The sequence below is a fragment of the Epinephelus fuscoguttatus genome, linkage group LG9, assembly GCF_011397635.1.
Source record: "Epinephelus fuscoguttatus linkage group LG9, E.fuscoguttatus.final_Chr_v1".
Taxonomy (NCBI): Eukaryota; Metazoa; Chordata; class Actinopteri; order Perciformes; family Serranidae; genus Epinephelus; species Epinephelus fuscoguttatus.
Window position 1 is genome coordinate 12,774,149 of NC_064760.1, and position 19,740 is coordinate 12,793,888.

The window sequence follows — 19,740 nt, forward strand, 5'->3', positions numbered from 1 at the left end:
CCCACCCAGAGTGGCGCCAGTGACTGAAACTGTGTGTGTGCGTTTGTGTGTGTGCATTTCTTGAGATTGTCATTTGGCACAGGGGATCTGAGGTTAGGAGACAGCTGCAGTGAGAACATGAAGTCATTTTGCTGATTTTCACACATTTTAGTCTTCTTTTTCCTACCCTCAACTGTTGTAAATGTCGTTCTTTTTCCCTGTTTTGACTTTGGCTGCCCGACACCCTCCAAGGTCACTCCGTCAGTATGGGAAGGCAGTTGAGGAGTACGTGATGTTCTAACCATGTTGTCCTTTTCCCTCTCTCTCTCTGTCTGTCTGTCTGTCTGTCTGTCTCTCTCTCTCTCTCTCTCTCTCTCTCTCTCTCTCTCTCTCTACAGCTCCCACCTCTCCCCCATATCCATCCTGCCTGCTGACTCTGCTGAGTAAGTACACACACACACACACACACACACACACACGCTCACCAGCATTTTATTCACTCACAACAATGTAGGCACTTCTTTATGTACACTCACTATAGCAACCTGCAATTACATTTCAGCCACACTAAGTCTGAGAAGTCATTTTATGTTCAACTCAATGGGAAAAATCTTAAAGCAAACAAACTGTTTATATGATGTCATTAAGTGGATAATAGGGCGGCTGTAAATGAAACATAAAAGACCAGGTTATCTGATGTTTGAAGAGGGAATAAAAGGATAAGAGGCAGGCGAAACAACAGAGATAAAGAAATAAGAAGTGCAGTCAGTGCAGAGAAGAGTCGAGTTGGGAGAAAGGTAAGAGGTCAAGAGGAAGTGATAAGGAGGAAAGAGGAAAGCTGGCCTTGTGTTTTGATTATGAAGCTAAACTAATACATTTTGCATGGCTCAGTGCTTTTAGACCTCCAGGGACATGAACTCAGCAATCACATGACTGTCAGGCCTCGGCCCTGTCATACTTCTGCACAACATGGATACAGTATAAAGTCATTTTTTATGGTGCTATACGTTAATATGAATGTACTGTCCTGAAGGCTCGAGGGCACGAAGCTCTCAGGAATAACATATTCATTCAACTTTTATTTTAACTCTGAAAAACATTTAAGTAAAGACCTTATGTGCAATATAGCTGAGGGAAAAACAAAAGATCATCTGCACCAAGGACACAATCAGGAAACTTGTAAAATATGTAATAATAATAAAGAAAAAATTTATTTGATATAGCTCCTTTCACAGAAATGAAATTCACAAAATACAATAAAGCAATCAAACAATAAAACACGCAATCAGTAAAAACAAAGGCAATATAATAAATTAAACAAAGTTAAGCATAGAGCAAATGCAGGCAACTGAGGCCTTAAACAGGAACACACCAGGGAACAAGCACCAGACGATTCAGGCTGAGTCTAAAGCCATTTTGAAAAGATGTGAGTAAAGTGATAAGTAAAATATACAGACCTTAACAACACATACAGACGTTAAAATTCAAGCAAATAAATCACTTGAAACAAGAAGTAAGACAGGGTGAAACTAAAATTTTGCATCTCCTTAAGCATAAAAATGAGGTAAGCTTTAGATTGCTCAGCATGATATTCCAAGTTGTGAGAAAAATTGGATTTTCAAGGATCAGTTGAAACAGCTGACACCTACTAATCTTATCTTTTGAGTGTGTGTGATAACCTTTAAAGACATCAATTTAAGGGGTAAAAAAACAATAAGGGCATTATAAATAAATAAAACCCAGTGTCTGTCACGTATTACAGAGAGATAGGGGCACCCAATCTGAGCATACAGCTCACAATGATGAGTATTATAGTTATCACCAGTTATAAATCTTAATGCAGAGTGATAAACTGAAAGATATAGACATCAAGCTACGGGACATTGTTGCCATAAAAGGATTAGTCTTTAGTATTTATAAACTTGTGAGAGTCAGCACAGCTCAGAGTAACTCACGAACACAGCTTTGCTGGGAGAAAGACATACGGGCCACCGTATGAATCAGTCAAAGAAAATTTTGCACAGGGTACGTACTGTATTACCCTAGTAAAATGTATGAAAATGAATAAGATGATTTGACGAATGCTGGCATGGCTGCAGTCAACAAGGTGCCCTTATACCCTGTTTGTGGAAATGACCTGTAGTCAACTCCTGGTCAGTTATAACAGATGCCCTCACAGAAATCTTTCAGGTTGTCGTTCCTGAGCTTCCTACAGTTAGAGGTTGAGTTGCTGCTGCAGGTGAAGGTGAGCCTTTGGTCCAGAGAAACATGTGCACAGTTTGTGCGGGTGTATAGCTGATATATCCTCACACAAACACACACATAAACATATATCTGACCTCAGCCCAACATCTTTATAAGTTTTAGCTTAAATGGTCGTGAATTTGAAGCCCAAACACACTTATGTAGATATATTTTATACTCCAAACACACCCAGTATGATATCACCTTGTTTTGGTTACAGAGCAGAAATGTTGATTATTATAAATGTAAATAACAGAAAAAGATTCGGGGGAACATAGATCAAACTGGATGTGACGATGGAGTATGATCCATCAGCAGCAGCAGGTGGTGTGGAGGAGTGTGAAGAGAGAGCTGGGAGTTATTTTTCCCCAGTTAATGTGTTTTTTCTTTGAGGTCTTTAACCTCTACTGCTGTCTGAGCTGAAGGAGAAAACAAAGCCTGCGAGAAGTAAACAAGGGAGGGGATGCTTTATGATCACACGAGGTCGAGCAAGTTAAATAAAAGCTGGGTAGAGCCTGTGGATCAACTGTCACATGTCAGTGTGGAAGAGGTCAGAGAGCGACTGTTGTTGTTGCCTTTTATAGGCTGTAATGTCCTCTACTCTCTGCTCCCTGGCTTTGAGCATTATTATTAATCGTCAGCACTAAACCAGGATTTTGACTTAATATGGACTGAGAAGAAACACGTTCACTGATTATTAGAGTCCCGAAATGTTTGATTCATTAGCAGATGTCTCCTATTGTATATATACATCATGCCAGTAACAGTCTTGAAGATGAACCCATCAGTTTGTGTGTTAATTGATTAGTAAAGGTCTCTCTGTTCATTGTAAGAGGCAGGTAGGATTATGTGAGGAGGCCTACGCGTGGTTCCGGAGATGAAGGCTATAACCTGCGCATCATTACTGCGTTACTGCTGAACCTTATTCTGAAAACATCGACTTTAATTAAATGGAACAATGCGCTAAGCTTATTGGAGTCAGTGTAACTGAGGAAAAGAGCACATAAGTTAATCTCATGTAGAGAGAATTCAATAATTGAACACAGTGGGGAGCATTACACACCATCGAACCCTGTTTGTACAGCAGTGGGTTGTAGCTATATAACACACACACACACATATATGTAGTAGAAGTGCAACGATTAATCAATTAGTTGTCAAGTGGCCGTCTAATTTGATAACCAAATTATCCGATTCCAGCTCCTTAAAATATGAATGTTTCCTGGTTTCTTCACTCCAGATGTGACAGTAGACTGAATATCTTTGGTTCGTGGACAAAACAAGACTTTGAGGACGTCATTTTGGGCTTTGGGAAACACTGATCAACATTTTCCACCATTTTCTGACATTTTATAGACCGAACATATATGTAATGTAACATTAAGATGATCAGTTTTTGTTGTGATCAGGAAGAGGAAGTTGGATTCTTTAAAGGATTACAAAATATTAGATATAATAGGTATATTTTTAGTTTTGGATTCTTGTCTGTGAATGTGACAGTGCAGGCTGCAGTTATAAAATGCAGAAAATACAAGTTTTATAACATGGATTATTACAGAAGGCAGTTGTTAGTTGTCATCTTTGTAAGATTTATTATAGGTGGATATAATTCATTATTTTTTCAGCACTGGACTATCAAAATAGTTTTAGACATCATTTAGTTTTACATATATCAGATACACCTCAGGTTGAAGAAGACCTGCGCCGTTGATGCTTTTATAAATCAAAACAAAGCAATAAAGTTCAACTGTTAAAATCTGCTCTGGTGTGACACATCCAGTGACGCACATGAAGGCACCCACACTGAGTCCAAAACAACAGCTGACTTTGGAGGCTTTTTTAATGTGGATTTACTTTGACATTGGCTGTGGTGAGATTTAGCCCCATCACTGCTGATTACACATGGCCACAGGATCTTATCCAAAGTAGTTCAGTAAACCCAGAGAAACCTTTGGCTTCAGTCCTGTGTAGACACAATCACTGGTAAACTGAGCTGTTACAGTTTACCCTCATTACATCTGAAGTTAACTCATTCCAGTGGAGGAAACACAGGCTGCATCATTACTCAGTGTGTAACAGGGTTTTAATTTTAAAGACTTCAGCTGATCAGTAACTAACTGCTGAACTTGAAGAGTTGGACTGACCTCAAGAGAAACTTGTCAAGCTCAGTGGACGACGTATGAAACTAACACTTTGAAAAATTATGAGGAAAATGCTTTTTTTAGCCAAATTTGAGAATGTAAATGTAGACATTCAAATTCTAAATCAACACTGGAATGCTGTGGGAAAAAAATACAGATGCAATCATTTCCAAGTTCTTATCTGATGAAATATTCTGCTTCACTCCATATTTGTAGGTGTTTAACCTTTTAAAACAACATTTTCACTGCAGTTAAAAACCTGTTTGCTTCCGTTTGTTTTCCACACACAAAGGCGGGCACGCACCTTTATTAACAAGGCATTTTAAACAGCATCATAAATCACATTTATTCATTAAAGAAAGTTTATTTAATGAAAAAAAAAAAAAAAAAAAGAACTCATTTAATTTGAGGAATGACTCAATTGAAATTAAGGATTCTTTATTGTTGTTTTGTTTTTTGTTTTTAATTTTAGGGAGATGACGTCATTAAATATGACAACAGGCATCCGAAGCTTCATTTGAACACCTCAATAGAAGTCTCAAATACCAACAGTGTGTTTTTTGTGTTTTCCCAGGATAATCCAGCGAACCATCAGGGCTGCAGTGGAGCAGCACTTCTTTGAGCTGAAAACATCCATCGATCAAGATCTCAGCAACTATGACAGCCAGGGGTGAGGGTCCACACACACACACACACACACACACACACACACACACACACACACACACACATCAACATTCACACATATAAAGTCAGGGTTCCCACGGCCCTGAAATTCCTGAAAAAGTTGTGAATTTAGAAAAGCTGTTTTATATTGTCTGGAAATGGTTTGAAATTAACAATGTTTTGGAAAAGATTTGAAAATAAGCTGTGTTTGATTGTTGTCTCTACATTTCTCAAAATACGTTCCTTGTATTTGTAATTTGAAATCTAGTGCTGCACTGCGTGGCTGTTGAAACATCCCTAGTTACACATGAGTGGCGTACGCAGCTAGTTGGCAGTGGGATAGTCTTCACGAGCGAGTAAAGTTAGGAAGCACTAGCAGTTTTCTTAGCCACAAATACCTGAATAGTGAGTGTGTGTATAATGTCACACGACAAATTTAAAACATGGCTCAAGAGAGAGACAGGCCCTGTCTGTGCTGGATGGCTCTGTACCAAAACATTTGACACTGGCAACATGGGGGAAGCGACTCAGGTCAGCCAAGCTAAAGGGCAAAAGCATCAAGACAACCAAGAGGCTGCTGAACACACCACCAGTATTTCACACCTGCTGCAGCCAGGCCAGATACCATTACCACTTCACGTCTCCTCTGCAGCCCTTTTTACACAGAGATTGTGCTATAGGGCCGCTACAAAGTCCTTTCTCTGTGTCGCCTTTGCATTTTTACAAAGAACCAAAGAACAAGGCTCCAGTATGATATTAGACTGCATGCCGGCAACTCGGAAGCAAAGGAGGCGTGACGTGTGGCACAACAGCGTCAGCCTCTAGTGTATCATATAACACACACGTCGGAGGCGCTTTATAAACAATAACAACGGCATTAACATGGTAACGACAATCATTTACCATCCCTGTTAGTATGGCGGCTGATCTGGTCTTCTGCTCAGACGATAAGGAGCTCCTGGACCTCATTTTTGCCCAATTTGCGGACATCTTCGGCTGCTGATCATCTTTGAGTTAGTTGCTGACTGCTATCAGCTGTTGTTTAAATATCCTGCTGTATAATATCCTTTTATACAGAACAGCAAGGTGGAATAATGGTGTGAAATTCCCACCTTGCAGAGGCAGTTTAAAATATGAAATGTAAGCCCTATGATCGCTACATAGGCCTTACATTTCATATTTTAAACTACTAAGTAAAGTCATGAAAATGACGTAAAATATAATGTAAAAGTTTTGAAAATTCATTAGTAAAACTGTGGGAGCGCTGTACAGTGCATACACAAACAAGAGAAGTTCTGTACAGCTTTGCCAAAAACAACCTGTTGTGTTCTGCCTTTTCCCATCATGCACCTGCTGGTAGAGACATGCGTTACACAGATTCCTCAGTGGTTGAAAGCAACATCTGAGGACTTTAAAGATCCATATTTGCCATAGTGAACATTATGTACAAAGGCACAAAGCCAGCCAGATGGTTCAGGTTACCAGTAAACACGGTGACAGCTGTGATGTTAATTATCAAACTCTACATGTTGAGGGGAGCAGCTGCTCAGTGGACAGTCACCTTTAAGATAAAACAACACGTCTAGACATTTTACACTGCATAATAAAACAGGCAGCATCATGTTTGCACCATAAAGACACAACGTCAGTGTTGTAAGTTCTTATTTATTTTATTTTCATTTTTTCTTAGGGTGAGTCCCAGTGAGCCTTCAGACCAGGGTTGCCATGGAGATGAGGAGCAACAAACTGACCCTGAGGACAGTCCCTGCGACACTGAAGCAGAGACCCCACTCACGCCGACTGAGCAGCACATACAGCAAAGTCAGAAAGATACACAGGTCTGTTGGACACACAGAAACACACACACGTCACACAAATTCGTAGCGTTCACACTGTACACACACACATCTGAGAAGTCATCTATGTATCTCACACACACTAAATGTTAGCATGAATGTAACAAAGACAGTGTTTGAATCAGATGACAACACATAAACACATTTTTATGAGGAGATTTCCATCAAAAACATAAAATCCTCAGATCCTGACCAGTTGCTGTGTGGGCTGGTGACATATTTCCCATAGCTAACCTCCTTCCTGTCTCAGTCTGTCGGTTCATTCCGAGGCCGAATGTTTGATATTATCAGCACAGTCCATCTTTGTTCTGCTCCGATTGCTACAATAGCTGGAATTCTGCCGGAGCAGCAAACAGATCCGACAACAGACCAGTTTTTACAAATATACACACAGATTAATGAATATGCTCAAACACAGAGGCAGTGTTTTGTTCTTATGGTCATGAGGGAACGACATGAGGCTGATATATACTTGAAAGGAAGTGCTGCTCGATGTGAAGTGGTGAAGAACTTATTTTTGAGATTTGATCAGAGAGGATCTGCGTTGTCCACAATCATGTCCAGTATCTACTCCCTCTGTACGCCGGCGTTGCATGGTAGGTTAAAAAATGGGTGAAGCTTTGAGTGCCAGATTCTTGACTCCACACTCTTCATGTTTTGTAAAAAAGTACAACAGAAATTGGAATCCTTTTTTTCAAATCACAGAGGCTCAACTTGTTTTTATTACATACACCTGTGTATCCGATCACTTCAATCAATCAATTTAATTTAAGAATATTTCTAATTAGAGGTCAGCAAAACTATGTTTGTAATGTGAAAATCTGGATTTAAAATTAAGCAGAGCTTGTTGAGGTAGTTGATTTAGTTTCTTTATTTCGGTCATTTTCCAACTTACACTACTATCTATATACTAGTAGACAGACAAAACATAAACATTGAGTTAATGTATTTTTTAACATTATTTTTAAAAAAAAGGACCACAAAGATGTAGGCTGAGGCTGTAGCTTATCACACCTGCCCTTTTAGCATTAATTATTTTTGTCAGCTCCCTTTAAATTATACAGAGCAATAAGATTAAATGGAGTTTAATCAATATGGAGATGCTTGTTCATCCAAATTAAAATAAATAAATAAATTACCGTGCTCACTGAATCCCTAACAAAACATTACAGTGTTTGCAAACTAGCTAAAATGTCAGTTTGAGAAGAACTTGTTCGCCAAATTTTTAATGTAGCAACATGGTCAAATAATAGAAAATAAAAAAAAAAAAACGGAAAATAGCACAGAAAATATTCGATTGCCTCAAGTCTGTTGTCCCTAAATTTTCTTCAAGGAATTTGATTATTTTGCTCAAACCATCTCATAAAGGCAGCTGTTTTAAAGGGTAAACCCCCTTAAGTGTAAGTTTAAAGTTAATTCTGGGTCACATTTAAAGTTTAAGTTTTTAACTAATAATTTAAAGTTTTGGGGGACAAGAGTTAAATTTAACCTTTAGAGTTTAGAGTAAAAACTAAACAGATGCTTTAAGAAAGGTTTAAATTCAAGCTTTCTTAATTTTAAAGTAGTTTGGTTTGTGTGCAACATGATTTAAAATTAAACGTTGCTGTTGCAGCCCAGCCTTAGAAGTTACTGGAACTTCATAAATGTAAAGACATATTTTCACATACATTTTCAGTAAGCCTTGTCTCTGTGGAAATGAAACCCCCTCACCACTACTCCCTCCACCCCACCGCCCCTTGAGCCCCCATCTTGAGCCCCAGTGGCTCTCGTCCCAAGAACCATTTTAGTGTCCAGATGGCAGAGGAGAGGTGAGGAACAGATGACACGGCAGACGGAGTGAGATGTGTGACTGACGAGGAACTTGTCACCTCTTTAAACAATCATCTTTAGTCTTTAAATAGATCAGCCAGAGAATGACAGCAGCACCTGTGTGCCAGGCTACACACACACTCACACACACCATATACTCTCTTTACATAACAGTGTGACATGTTCTTTATCCACAGCAGGTCATGTATACATAGAGTCTTCATCCTGCTCCTCACTACGACTCATTGATTCCACAGGGTCATGTGATCGCCTCCCTTACATGTCTTTACGAACACTTTTAACCTCCAGTGTAAAAGTCAAGAGCCATAAATCATCAATAGCCCCATCATAATAGTGTTCATTATAATTATGACAACGAACCCTACCAGTTTTGGTGAGGAAGTTATGAATGTTAGTTATAATGCTAAAAGCCTCTTCACCATGACTTTGGATTTTTTTTAGTTGTGAAAGAGATGACTTCATTGTTTTCTTGGTAATTGTGATGAAATGTTTATGAATGTTAACATGTAGGAGGGCGCACTTGAATATTTATTTGTCCTGGGTTTCTGTTATTCTAAAGAAAGCACAAAAGCCCACTGTTCCCTCAGACTCGAAGGAAGTGAAACATCATGACGGGTGCAGTTTTCAACAGCAGAGATGCACCTGTTTGTTTCTCCTCTTGCCCATTCATGCCTCTTGTTCTGCTTCACTAGTTTTATTTTAATATCTGGTTTCCATTCATAAAAACAGTCAGATTAATACTAAGTTCTTGCTGCTCTTCTCCCAGGATTCATTGGACTCTGGCGCCACCCTGGAGGAGAGCTCGGGAATGGACCTGGACGCAGAGGCCGTCAGAGATGCTGAGAACAATATCAACACTGCCAGGTGAGCTGGGAGGACTGTCACTTTGCTTTCAAGTCTTTATTTGGTTCAGTGTGACCTCATGTCAAGAATATACAAAGTTATCAGAGCAAGATTAAAGCATCAAGACCAGAATTTAAGGGAACATTTAAGGTTTGATTTGGACGAAGTAAATGTGATATTTAGCTCAGTGCCAGCAGAGAGAAAACTTCCTTCTTTCCTAAAGAGGAATTTGTTTTCACAAACACATGCAGCGTTGTCACAATGATCACTTGACACCTCATGTTTACTAATCACTCCGACATGCCGTCTCAGCTGGTGCTCGTTTTTACGCTGAAACAGACCTTTATTATCTCACTCACACGTATCACACATATTAATTCACACTGCCTGCTTGTGTAGTTTCACACCTCATACGTCATCCTGCATCACGTCTGCAGCTTGTGATTTTTAACAAGTGCAGTTGATCAGCCGTGGTTGATGTGGCACACAGTGTTAAACTGTAAAAAGGGTTCAAGCAGCCAGTGCTTTAATGCTGTGATACAGCTAATCAGGAAAAATAGGTTAAAGTTAATCAGTGGGGTAAAACGATCAGTAGACAGGGCATTGATTTTAGTTGTGACAAATGTGAGATTTTCTGAGAGGTGAAGCAGCAGCTTTATGAGTTTTTCCCACAGTTAATCATTCTTGATGTGGAAAGGCTTTTAGTTGTGTAACTGCTCCTCAGCTGACCTGCCACAGAGAACAACAGTGTCTCAGGAAGACTCCAAATAAGGTTACAGGATTATGACAAAAATATTTTGAGATCTACAAGTTATCATCATTAAATTGTTCTGGATGAGAGTTAGTTCAAAATGGTTTCACTCAAAGCCAGAGATTTCCCAGGTCTGTGTGGTGGCTGAAGTCTGATCGGGTACATGAACAAAATACTCTTTTATTTTTCATAGCAATAACCAACAAATCAGCTCTAGATACCTGAGGGAAAATATCTTAAAGTTATGTCCTGTAAAAATTACAATTTGGGAAAATACTGGGAGTATTTAGTCTCTTGATATCTTACGCATCTTATCTTTGTTTTCAGGCAGGACAATCAACCCTGTGACAACATGGAGCAGACTCACACTGACACCATAAGCTGTGTAAGTACCTAATGGAATATTAACAGTGTGTCTCAGTGTGTGCTGGCACTAAAATGGTTTCTTTTTTGTTTTTAAGGAGCTTTTTAAATTCAAATTTAATTGAAATACAAGCACACAAGTACAGAAGCTGAGAACAGTTGGGCATATAATTAATTTTAAATGCTGTTATTTCAAGATTGCATGGTTATTATCTTGGATAAAAAGCTCAGTCTCTCATGATAATGGGTCAATTTATGTCGAATCTCCAGAAAACAAAAGGCCAGTTTCTCAACATATAGAAATTATGTGTCACGAGAAAATTAATTTTGTTTTCTAGACAGCAGCTGTCTGGATTTTGATGTTTGTCCGTTTGTGGTGCTATAGTGCAGTAAAATCCTTGAAAGTTTATTCATTTATGAAAAGAAATCAAGGTCCTAAAAGTTGTTTTTTTTTTTAAATAGACAAAAGTAGATAAGAGTCATTGAAAATCTTGAATTTATATATTTTGTGCATAGAAATTGAAGTTCTTTGAATTTTTTTACATAATGTTATAAGTAAATTGTTGTAAAGAGCCTTTTTTTTAAATTATTGTCTTCTGTAAAGTGTGTTCCTCGTATAAAAAGGGTTGTGACAGTAATTTACGTGTCTCAAACTATGCCATGTTGTGTCCTTGAGTTTGAGGGAATTGGGCTTTGAAAGTCCTTGATAAGAAGGAGTGGGAGCCTTTGGTTAGGCTGTTTTGGGCAGTGACAAGGGACTCATATTTCAGCAATAAATTCTCACCATTCATGTACCAAGTAAAAATTATGTCACATTGCACAAAACCAGGTTTTGAGCTCAAGAAAACAAGACATTTTCTTCTGGTAAATTATTTTGTTATCTTGCAAAATCTGCCTTTTGTTTTGAACCCATTAATCAGGAGAAAACAAGCTGTGACCTCAATGTTGGCATTAAAAAAAAAATTGCAAAGCCGACCATTCTTAGCTTCCATACATAAGAGTAATTTTTTTGGTCTCTTAAAAAAAACATTTAGCAAAATATTGCCTCAAATTAGTTACAGTATCTGTCTCCCTACTGTACTTAATGTCCTTTGTTTCCTTTTAATTCATTTCTCTCTTTCTGTCCTTCTATACTCCCTCTTTTTGAATTATTTGTTTCCTTTTTCCTTTCTTCCTTGATATGTTTCTTCATTTCTCTCTTTCTCTTCCTCCAGGACTCAGATTCATGCCGCTGTGATCAGAACGCCAACACCAGTAAGACCAACATGAACCACCTGTCACCATGCCAACCAAACCCTGGGCACAACCCCCACCTCCAGCTCTTCCCTGACGACCAATGGGAAGGTAAGAGATATATATAGTCAAGTCATTGTGTTAAAGAAGGAAAAAGTCCAATGTTTCTCTGTTTTGATGTGTTTTATTTATTTATGGATCCACAAAAAAGTGAGAGGACTTATTTCTCTAATGTGGTTTCAAATTATGATTTCTCCCAGGTTATTTTGCCATATTTTTCTGTATGATTTTAAGTTAAGAGCCAGTTATATTTTTAATGATGTTGTCTTAAAAAGCTCCTGAACTGAGGTATCGAGATTTAAAGGTCCAGTGTGTAGGATTTAGGGGCGTCTGTTGGCAGAAACTGAATGTGATAAGTGTGTTTTCATAAGTGTATAATCACCTGAAAATAAGAATCATAATGTTTTCGTTAACTTAGCGTGAGTCGTTTGTCTACATACAGAGCTGGTCCTTATTCTCAGAGATCACCATGTTGCACTGTCATGTTTCTAGTGTTTTACTGGTTCAAATCACCGTGTCCGTTTGTTTTTGAGAGGAAGAGACCTCTGCAGATGATTTGGCTCCTGGTAAAAACCTCTTAAACAAGGAATCCTGACTGGGAGTTCACACTTGGCAAATGGAAGAGGTCTTAGCTGGTTAAAATCCTCACTGCTTGATGCCACTAAATCCTACACACTGCTCTTTAAGTGTATTTAATCTCAGATTATCTTTTTCAAATTTGACTTGAGGGCACCACAGCGTTAAACATTGAGAAATAAAAAATTCATGTGTGTCGAGTCAGTGATTCTCAGTCATCCATGTCATGGTAATCATAAGTGCTATATCGAAGGCAACTGGACTTGCTTGAGTTTCTTGAAGATGTTTCACCTCTGATCCAAGAAGTCTTCAGCTATAACCATTGTTTAACTAATCGTTAAATCTGAAGAAGCCTCTTGGGTGAGAGGCGAAACGTCTTTGGGAAAGTTGCCTACGATAGAGCACTTATGATCATGTGTGTGTCCCAAAAATGTATGATTTCATCACGTTGCATTGCTCAGTTTGTTAAAAGACATCTTTGTCAGAGTTGTGATCCATACTTCTGTAAAACTCCACTGACTGAATGAATGCTGTTAGGAATGATTGACCTCACTGCTCCTCGTCTCTGCTGTCCTCTCCCTGTCCCTCCTTCTTCGTCTTCCTCCTCTTCTCCTTCCTCCCTCTTGTCCTCCTTCCATCCAAACAGCGTCACCCCCCTCCCATCTCCACCTCCCTCCCATAGACTTCTCATGTATGCACCTGCAGAAAGAAGGCCATGGTGAGTAGTTTCATATCTACCCGCCCATCCACCAGTCTACCTCTCCTCTTCATCCTTCCTCGTTGGTGGTTGCCTGCTGGTTTGGACGGAAAACTTCATTAATACATTCTCACATTTTCAAATGTACTTGTGTGATACTGATCATAAACTAATCCCTGCATGTGGAACACTCATCTAACACAGCTGGGGGACTCTTGTGTTTTCTTCCTCTCATGTTCGCTCTTCCCTCGTGCTACAGGGTCACTGGGCGGATTGATCAGGACACCTTTCCTCTCTCAAAACACTTTTTCCCCTGACTCTGCTGCTCTGTTTCTCATCCCTGTCTCGTTATCGCCACAACCCCTCCCTCACCCTCTCTTTCACCCCATCCTTCCCCTTTTTTCCCCTCGACTCAGCTTATTAGCATAACGCTGACAGTCAAAACACCGTTAATCATGCAGCGAGTGACTCAGCAGGGTATTGAAGAAGAAAATGAATTTGTTGTTGAATGTATTCGCTTGACAGCCCCCTCCCAGGCTGTGTGTCTTATTGATATGTACCTCACACGTAAACTCTTGTTAGTATTACATTAATTATTAAAATGGAAATAGATGTTTGTTGCTTTAACTTAACATTATGAAGTTAATATTGATTGCACGATGTAATGGCTGTAGAATAATGACACCATCATCATTGTTTAGGTTCCCTATAAGCCTCGCTTTCATTTTGCAATTCTGTACGCCACCATATGTGATCTCAATGGGAAGTGAGGGCTTAATTAAAGGCACAAAGGAAGTGCGTCAACCATTTTGCAACTAAAACAGGAAGAGGATAGCGCTGTTGTTTTCCTCAGTAGCTAATAGTCACCAGTTTTCAAAGAGGATCAGTGTAATTTCTTTGCCATTACTATCCCCAGTAGCGGAAACAGCAAATTATCTGTGGAAAACAAAATGCAGTGTCCTGTGTGGACACTTTGTAAAAGTGGCGCCAACAACAACACCGTTGGGAAACAGATAAAAGTCTGTCTCGGCTTTAATTTGTCTTTTCTCTCCCTCCTCTTCTGACCTTTGTTAACTTTTGCTGACTCACGCCTCTCTTTCATTTCTGTCCTCCTCTCTTCAGACCCCGTCCCGGCTTTCAAATCCTGGCAGGATGACAGCGAGAGCGGAGAGGCGCAGCTCTCCCCGCTGGCCGGCCGCATGGTTCCTCTCCCGCTGCTCCCCCTGGAGGAGGATGGCGAGGAGGACGAGGGGGAGGGAGGGCAGGAAGCCTCCCCCTCCTCGTCCCGCTCTCACCATCACCTCCTGGCACGACGCTTTCTCGACTTCGGAGCGCACGGGGCCCAGCGATTCCTCCAGCAGGACCCGGACGCCACCTCACCCACCAAAGCACAGAGGTACGATGCAGCTGCTGCTCGAATCACTGTCTCATATTAGCTGTGTTCTGTGTGTGTGTTTAAAGTCTGTAATCGCACCTCCAGTCGTTTTCAGTTCACTGATGTAGATGTATCTCTGTCACTGCAGGCCGCGGCGAGCATCATTTGGATCCAAAGAGGCGATGAGAGGAGGAGGAGATTCAGTGACTCATCAACTCACCAAGAAGCTGCAGCACCTGAAGAAGAAAATCAAGCAGTTTGAAGAGCAATTTGAGAAGGAGAGGAACTATAAGGTACAAATACAGATGTAAAGTGACTCTAAAATGACTCCACTTATTTGCTATGAAACATTATGTTTATCACGTTATCATATTGCTTTTTACACATCCAATACAAGTAGTCGATGTTGATGACGTCGTGTACAGGCTACAGTTTAATTTGCCAGAGTTGTCATATTTACAAATGCTGGTTCGGCTGGTTTGAATTGAATCAAACCGGTTTAAGACCGTACACCAGACTGGACCTGCAAAACCAGTAATCAAGTCAACTCTGTTAAAACCGTCAGCCTGGTGCACAAATTAGTGTTGTAAATTCTGCAGCTCTGTCATGACCTTGAACACCAACTCTTCCTCTCCCTCCTCCTCCTCCTCCTCCTCTCTCTGCAGCCCTCTCATGGAGACAAGGCAGCTAACCCCAAAGTCCTCAAATGGATGACCGACCTCACAAAGATCCGCAGGCAGATTAAAGGTAGAACCGCTCATACTTTTTACTCTGAAGATGAATTGTGTGTGTGTGTGTATGTGTGTGTGTGCTTGTGTGTCAGGGTTAGAGTGTCTGTGTGCCATCCTGTGTAATGCTGGATGGCTTCACCCTCCCCACTCCTAACCTTTGACCTTGATAACAACATTGCATGTTTGCTGGTCTAACACACACACACACGCACACACACACACACATACTCTCATACACTCACATGCCAGGGGTTGACGTGGCTCTCACATGCGTGGCTCCCACCCTCCAGTGTGCTGGTGCGTCCTTGTGATCCCACATCCATTACTTTGAATTCAGTAAGGTGAAACAGCGGAGGAGACTTTAAGTTACACATACATGAACCTTTTGATTAGAAATTAAAACTGAGTCTGCAGAAGTTTTGTCCTTTGATTACGTGCTGGTCCTTCCCAGCAACACAGCCATAGATGTTAGAGTGTAAACTTTGACGTATCTGATGTATAGAAACACTTTTCTGCACTTTGTTGTGTCTCTTTCGCATCGTTTCACCAAACTGAACACACCCCATGAAACTCGTCCACCCTCTCATTGTGAGGTGACGGCTCTCCTTTTCCGGAGAACGCAGTGGCCGAAACATTTCTCTTTCTGTTTCAAATCAAAATTGAAAACGACAATAACTCGAGCACCCGCTCTCCACTTTCCTCCCTCCTCCTCCTATCGCCCAACCGACCGATTGATTGATTGATTGACTGATCGGCCAACCAGGACGCCAGCACCACCTTTTACCCAGAAGCACGCTGAGGCACCAGGCTTTGCTCCATTCATACAGACGCCACCATGCTCCCTCCCTCCCTTCCTCCTCCTCCTCCTCCTCCTCTATCTGCTCACCTCCCCATCACACACTCACGCCCCCGCTCCACCCCTACTCAGGCCTGAGCTCTAGACCGTATCACCTCAGTAAGTACCAACCCCTCAGTAAGTAGACATCACATACACTACTGACAGTCACAATGGGGCGGCATTGTGAGAGCATCTTGCTTCTTGTTTTGGTGTATTTCCTGTTGAAACCGCATGTTGGATGAGACATTTAACCAGAGACAACTCTCAGAAGTGTGAAGTAACAGGAGGAAGACAATGGCAGGTTTTTTTAATTACAGTTTAACTGTATAATTGGGGACGTTTAGTGATAGATAGATAGATAGATAGATAAATAAATAAATAAATAAATAAATAAATAAATAGAGCTTTATTTCATTGTGACTAAAACTTTACTCCAAAACTTTATACTGCTGGCATTATTCCAATGTAATCATATAGAGAAAAGTGCTGTGGACACATAATAAAAGATTATTGTCTGGGATTAACTTTATAATAATACCTGGGACAATGTTCCTGTGGAATTGAATTTTTTGTTTTTTTGTTTTTTTTTTTCCAAATATAAGGCCTTAATTGGTATTAAAATGCCATGGAAAATAGGCAAGGAAAAAAGGCTTCTATGAATATTTGTTTTTCAGACATTCCATTTTAAAATTAAAATAATTGTTAATATTTTATAAATAATTTACTGAATGCCTGTTGCACACAGATTGGGATAGTGGAATGAATGACACTCATATTTTGTTTCTGGTGGGGATATTCAGAGCAGAGGATCCACTGTCTGCTAGCTAGGGCTGAATCCAAATAGCCGGACCTCACTGCACTCGTAGACTTTGTAGGCACGTTCATGGGAACTCTGGAAGTGCTGAGGGCTCCAAATTTACAGTTCATCCAGTCCACAAGGGGCCTCAATTAGACTTCCTGCAGACTTCCAGAGAGTCTGCTTGGGGTGCAGACTTCAGCAGATTTCACTGATTTAAAAACCCACAATTCATTGCAATATGGACGTGACGTTGTGGTTTATTTAATTGTTGAAAAAAACAGTTAAATGTGTAAAATGGTTATTGATAGTTAGGCCTATTAAATTGCTTATGTAGGCCAAGAATAATATTCAACCACATCTAGGCTGTAGAGGGACTGAAAATGCATTTTATTATTGCAGCCTATCAGGCTGTGCAGTGAAATAGGCAAACAAAAAGAATAAAAAAAGTTTTTGTCAGTAATGCCCACTTTATTGAGTTATAGTCCTGTCTTTATTTACAAACGTTTCTGTTTTTGAACATGGTAAGCCTGTTTTTGTTCAGTCACAGAAAAAGGCTTTTCATTGGATTTATATCTTGTTATCTGCAGGGACAGATGAGTAGGCACTATTCATCAACTTATATGACATTTACATGAATATGACAGCTAGATAGTTTAACGTTTCTAGGACAAAGAGTAAAACAGTCTCGAGGGCTGTCTCTCAGTCGCTCGCAGTCTCTGCCCTCGAAGACTTTACACGATGACAGTAAATACGTCACACTACGTACGGCTGAAGTCTGTGAGGGCTCAGTCTGCAAGTGCAGAGGGTGGGTATTTGGATTCAGCTTAGGTGTCACTGTACCTTGGACGACATGTGGAAGTGCAAATTCAACAAAAAATTAGCTATTTAAGTGAGATTTGGCGACATGCCTGAAACCACTTCCAGGCCATGCATATGAGGCTCGTGTATTTTATGCAAAAAAAAATTCAGACTCGGCATGATGGGAATCAGTGTAGTGCAATCCTACATGCAGAGTGAGAAACACAAAATTGCCAAGAAAACTTGCCGACACCAGATATTTCCCAGCTCTGTTTTTACCCTCGTCTCCCCCACGTATAACTATGTTACAATATATAATCTGCCCAAATTGTCCCTGACTCTGAGTAACTGATGTTGGTTCATGTTTTCTTTTACTCAGCTTTGCTTATTGTAAAATGTGTCTTAAATTTAATTCATAGTGGCATTAAAATAGTTTTTATAAAGTCTAAAGTCTAACTTGCAGCTGTAGGAGCCCTGTGAGAATGTAATGCAGTGTAACTGTTCTTGGAAGGAACAGAGTGTAGACCTTAACAACGTATGCTTTCACACAGAGCATGTAAACACACTTGAATAGGATCATTGCAGAATAAGGTCACGCTTTATCTAGAGAAAATACCCAGCAGGCAGCAGTTGGTCTTGGTCTGTGACATCAGACTGACTCAGGCTTTTAAATGTCTTCATTGTTCATGTTTTAGAGAGACAGACGTCATTAGAGAAATGTTCAGGAAAACTGTGTTTGCTTGTTATGTTTGGGTTCTGACTGGGTGTGGTGTTTGTGTGTTCTTGTCCGGGGTGTGCCTCTTTTCTAAGCATGTTTCTCCTTGCACTGTGACTGGCTGACTTTAACCACCGCAGCTGTCTGTCAGACTCCTGCATGTCTGAGTGTCCAGTGAAACATGTTTTATGTGCCGTCTGAAAACTTAAGATTTTCTCCCCCCGTTCTCTCTCTCTGAAACCACCTGTTCTTGTCCTGGCTCCTCTCCGTACTTCACCCCCTCTGTCCCCTCCCCCTTTATCTCTCTCCTCATCACTGTTATCCTCCTCCCACAGATGCCAAACACCGCGCAGAGAGCGAGCTTGGCCCCCAGACTCGTCCTCGGAGCAACACCTTGCCCAAGAGCTTCGGCTCCACACTGGAACAAGGCACTAGCGATGCAGTAGGAGAGGTCAAGGGTCAGCGTCCCACCAGGGAGGAAACACTGGAGCTGATCCAGCGCAGGGTCAAAGGGAAGAGGCAGGAGGACGGCTGGCCGGATGACATCAAGGTTAGCAGCAGATATTTCATCAGGCACTGGATCAGGGCTCAGGTGTCGATGAGATCCTGGATTTAATTGTCAAATAACAACAATGGATTTTTGCCTCACAGCCGTGAACAGGATAGCCGGCAGCCTGTTGACAGCCGACAACCTGGGCTTTTGGCATGAAACATTACATTACCTAGGTTTTAATAGTTTGACTGGGTTGTACTGGTTGCATAAGATGTCACATAGTCAGCTTATTGATCCACAGACAGCTGTGCAACTTTACATTAGCATACGCCACTTAATTGCACAAGGTGTCACTATAAAAAGTGGAACAGTTTGACCAGAATGTGTTTAGTCAAAAGATTATATCAGTATTGCATGATTAACTGTGTCCGTCTCTGCAGAAGATGACCAAGGAGCAGTTGTCCTGTGAGAAGACGGTCCTTCAGAAGAACCTGCTGCACTATGAGGGTCTGCATGGCCGACCGGTAAGTAACCAAACATCCTATAACCCTGTGAAGCTGTGTTAAAACACACATTTAAACTTGTTTTAACCAGTTGTTCTGTCTCTCTCAGGTGACCAGAGAGGAGCGTCTGGTGGTGAAGCCTCTCTACGATCGCTACAGATTGGTCAAACAGATGCTCACCCGAGTCAGCATCACACCTATCACAGTACGTAGAAACACAACACGACATCTGTTACACTACAGCCCTGT

At 40.6% G+C, this 19,740-nt stretch overlaps 1 protein-coding gene across 4 annotated transcripts in view; it reads left to right on the forward strand.

Annotated features, from left to right (window-relative positions):
* Nucleotides 1-19,740, forward strand: part of fam13b (family with sequence similarity 13 member B) — a 125,845-nt gene that overhangs the window by 97,963 nt on the left and 8,142 nt on the right. For 2 of the 4 annotated variants that reach the window (XM_049585847.1, XM_049585846.1), the window contains exons 8-21: nucleotides 378-422; nucleotides 4,939-5,034; nucleotides 6,721-6,868; nucleotides 9,483-9,580; nucleotides 10,638-10,695; nucleotides 11,888-12,017; nucleotides 13,189-13,260; nucleotides 14,362-14,635; nucleotides 14,763-14,907; nucleotides 15,280-15,361; nucleotides 16,109-16,300; nucleotides 18,831-19,045; nucleotides 19,429-19,512; nucleotides 19,601-19,696. In XM_049585847.1, the coding sequence (XP_049441804.1) occupies nucleotides 378-422; nucleotides 4,939-5,034; nucleotides 6,721-6,868; nucleotides 9,483-9,580; nucleotides 10,638-10,695; nucleotides 11,888-12,017; nucleotides 13,189-13,260; nucleotides 14,362-14,635; nucleotides 14,763-14,907; nucleotides 15,280-15,361; nucleotides 16,109-16,300; nucleotides 18,831-19,045; nucleotides 19,429-19,512; nucleotides 19,601-19,696 (1,735 nt within the window). The remainder of the gene's footprint in view (nucleotides 1-377; nucleotides 423-4,938; nucleotides 5,035-6,720; nucleotides 6,869-9,482; nucleotides 9,581-10,637; nucleotides 10,696-11,887; nucleotides 12,018-13,188; nucleotides 13,261-14,361; nucleotides 14,636-14,762; nucleotides 14,908-15,279; nucleotides 15,362-16,108; nucleotides 16,301-18,830; nucleotides 19,046-19,428; nucleotides 19,513-19,600; nucleotides 19,697-19,740) is intronic. The other 2 variants (XM_049585848.1, XM_049585850.1) reach the window with 2 other exon arrangements.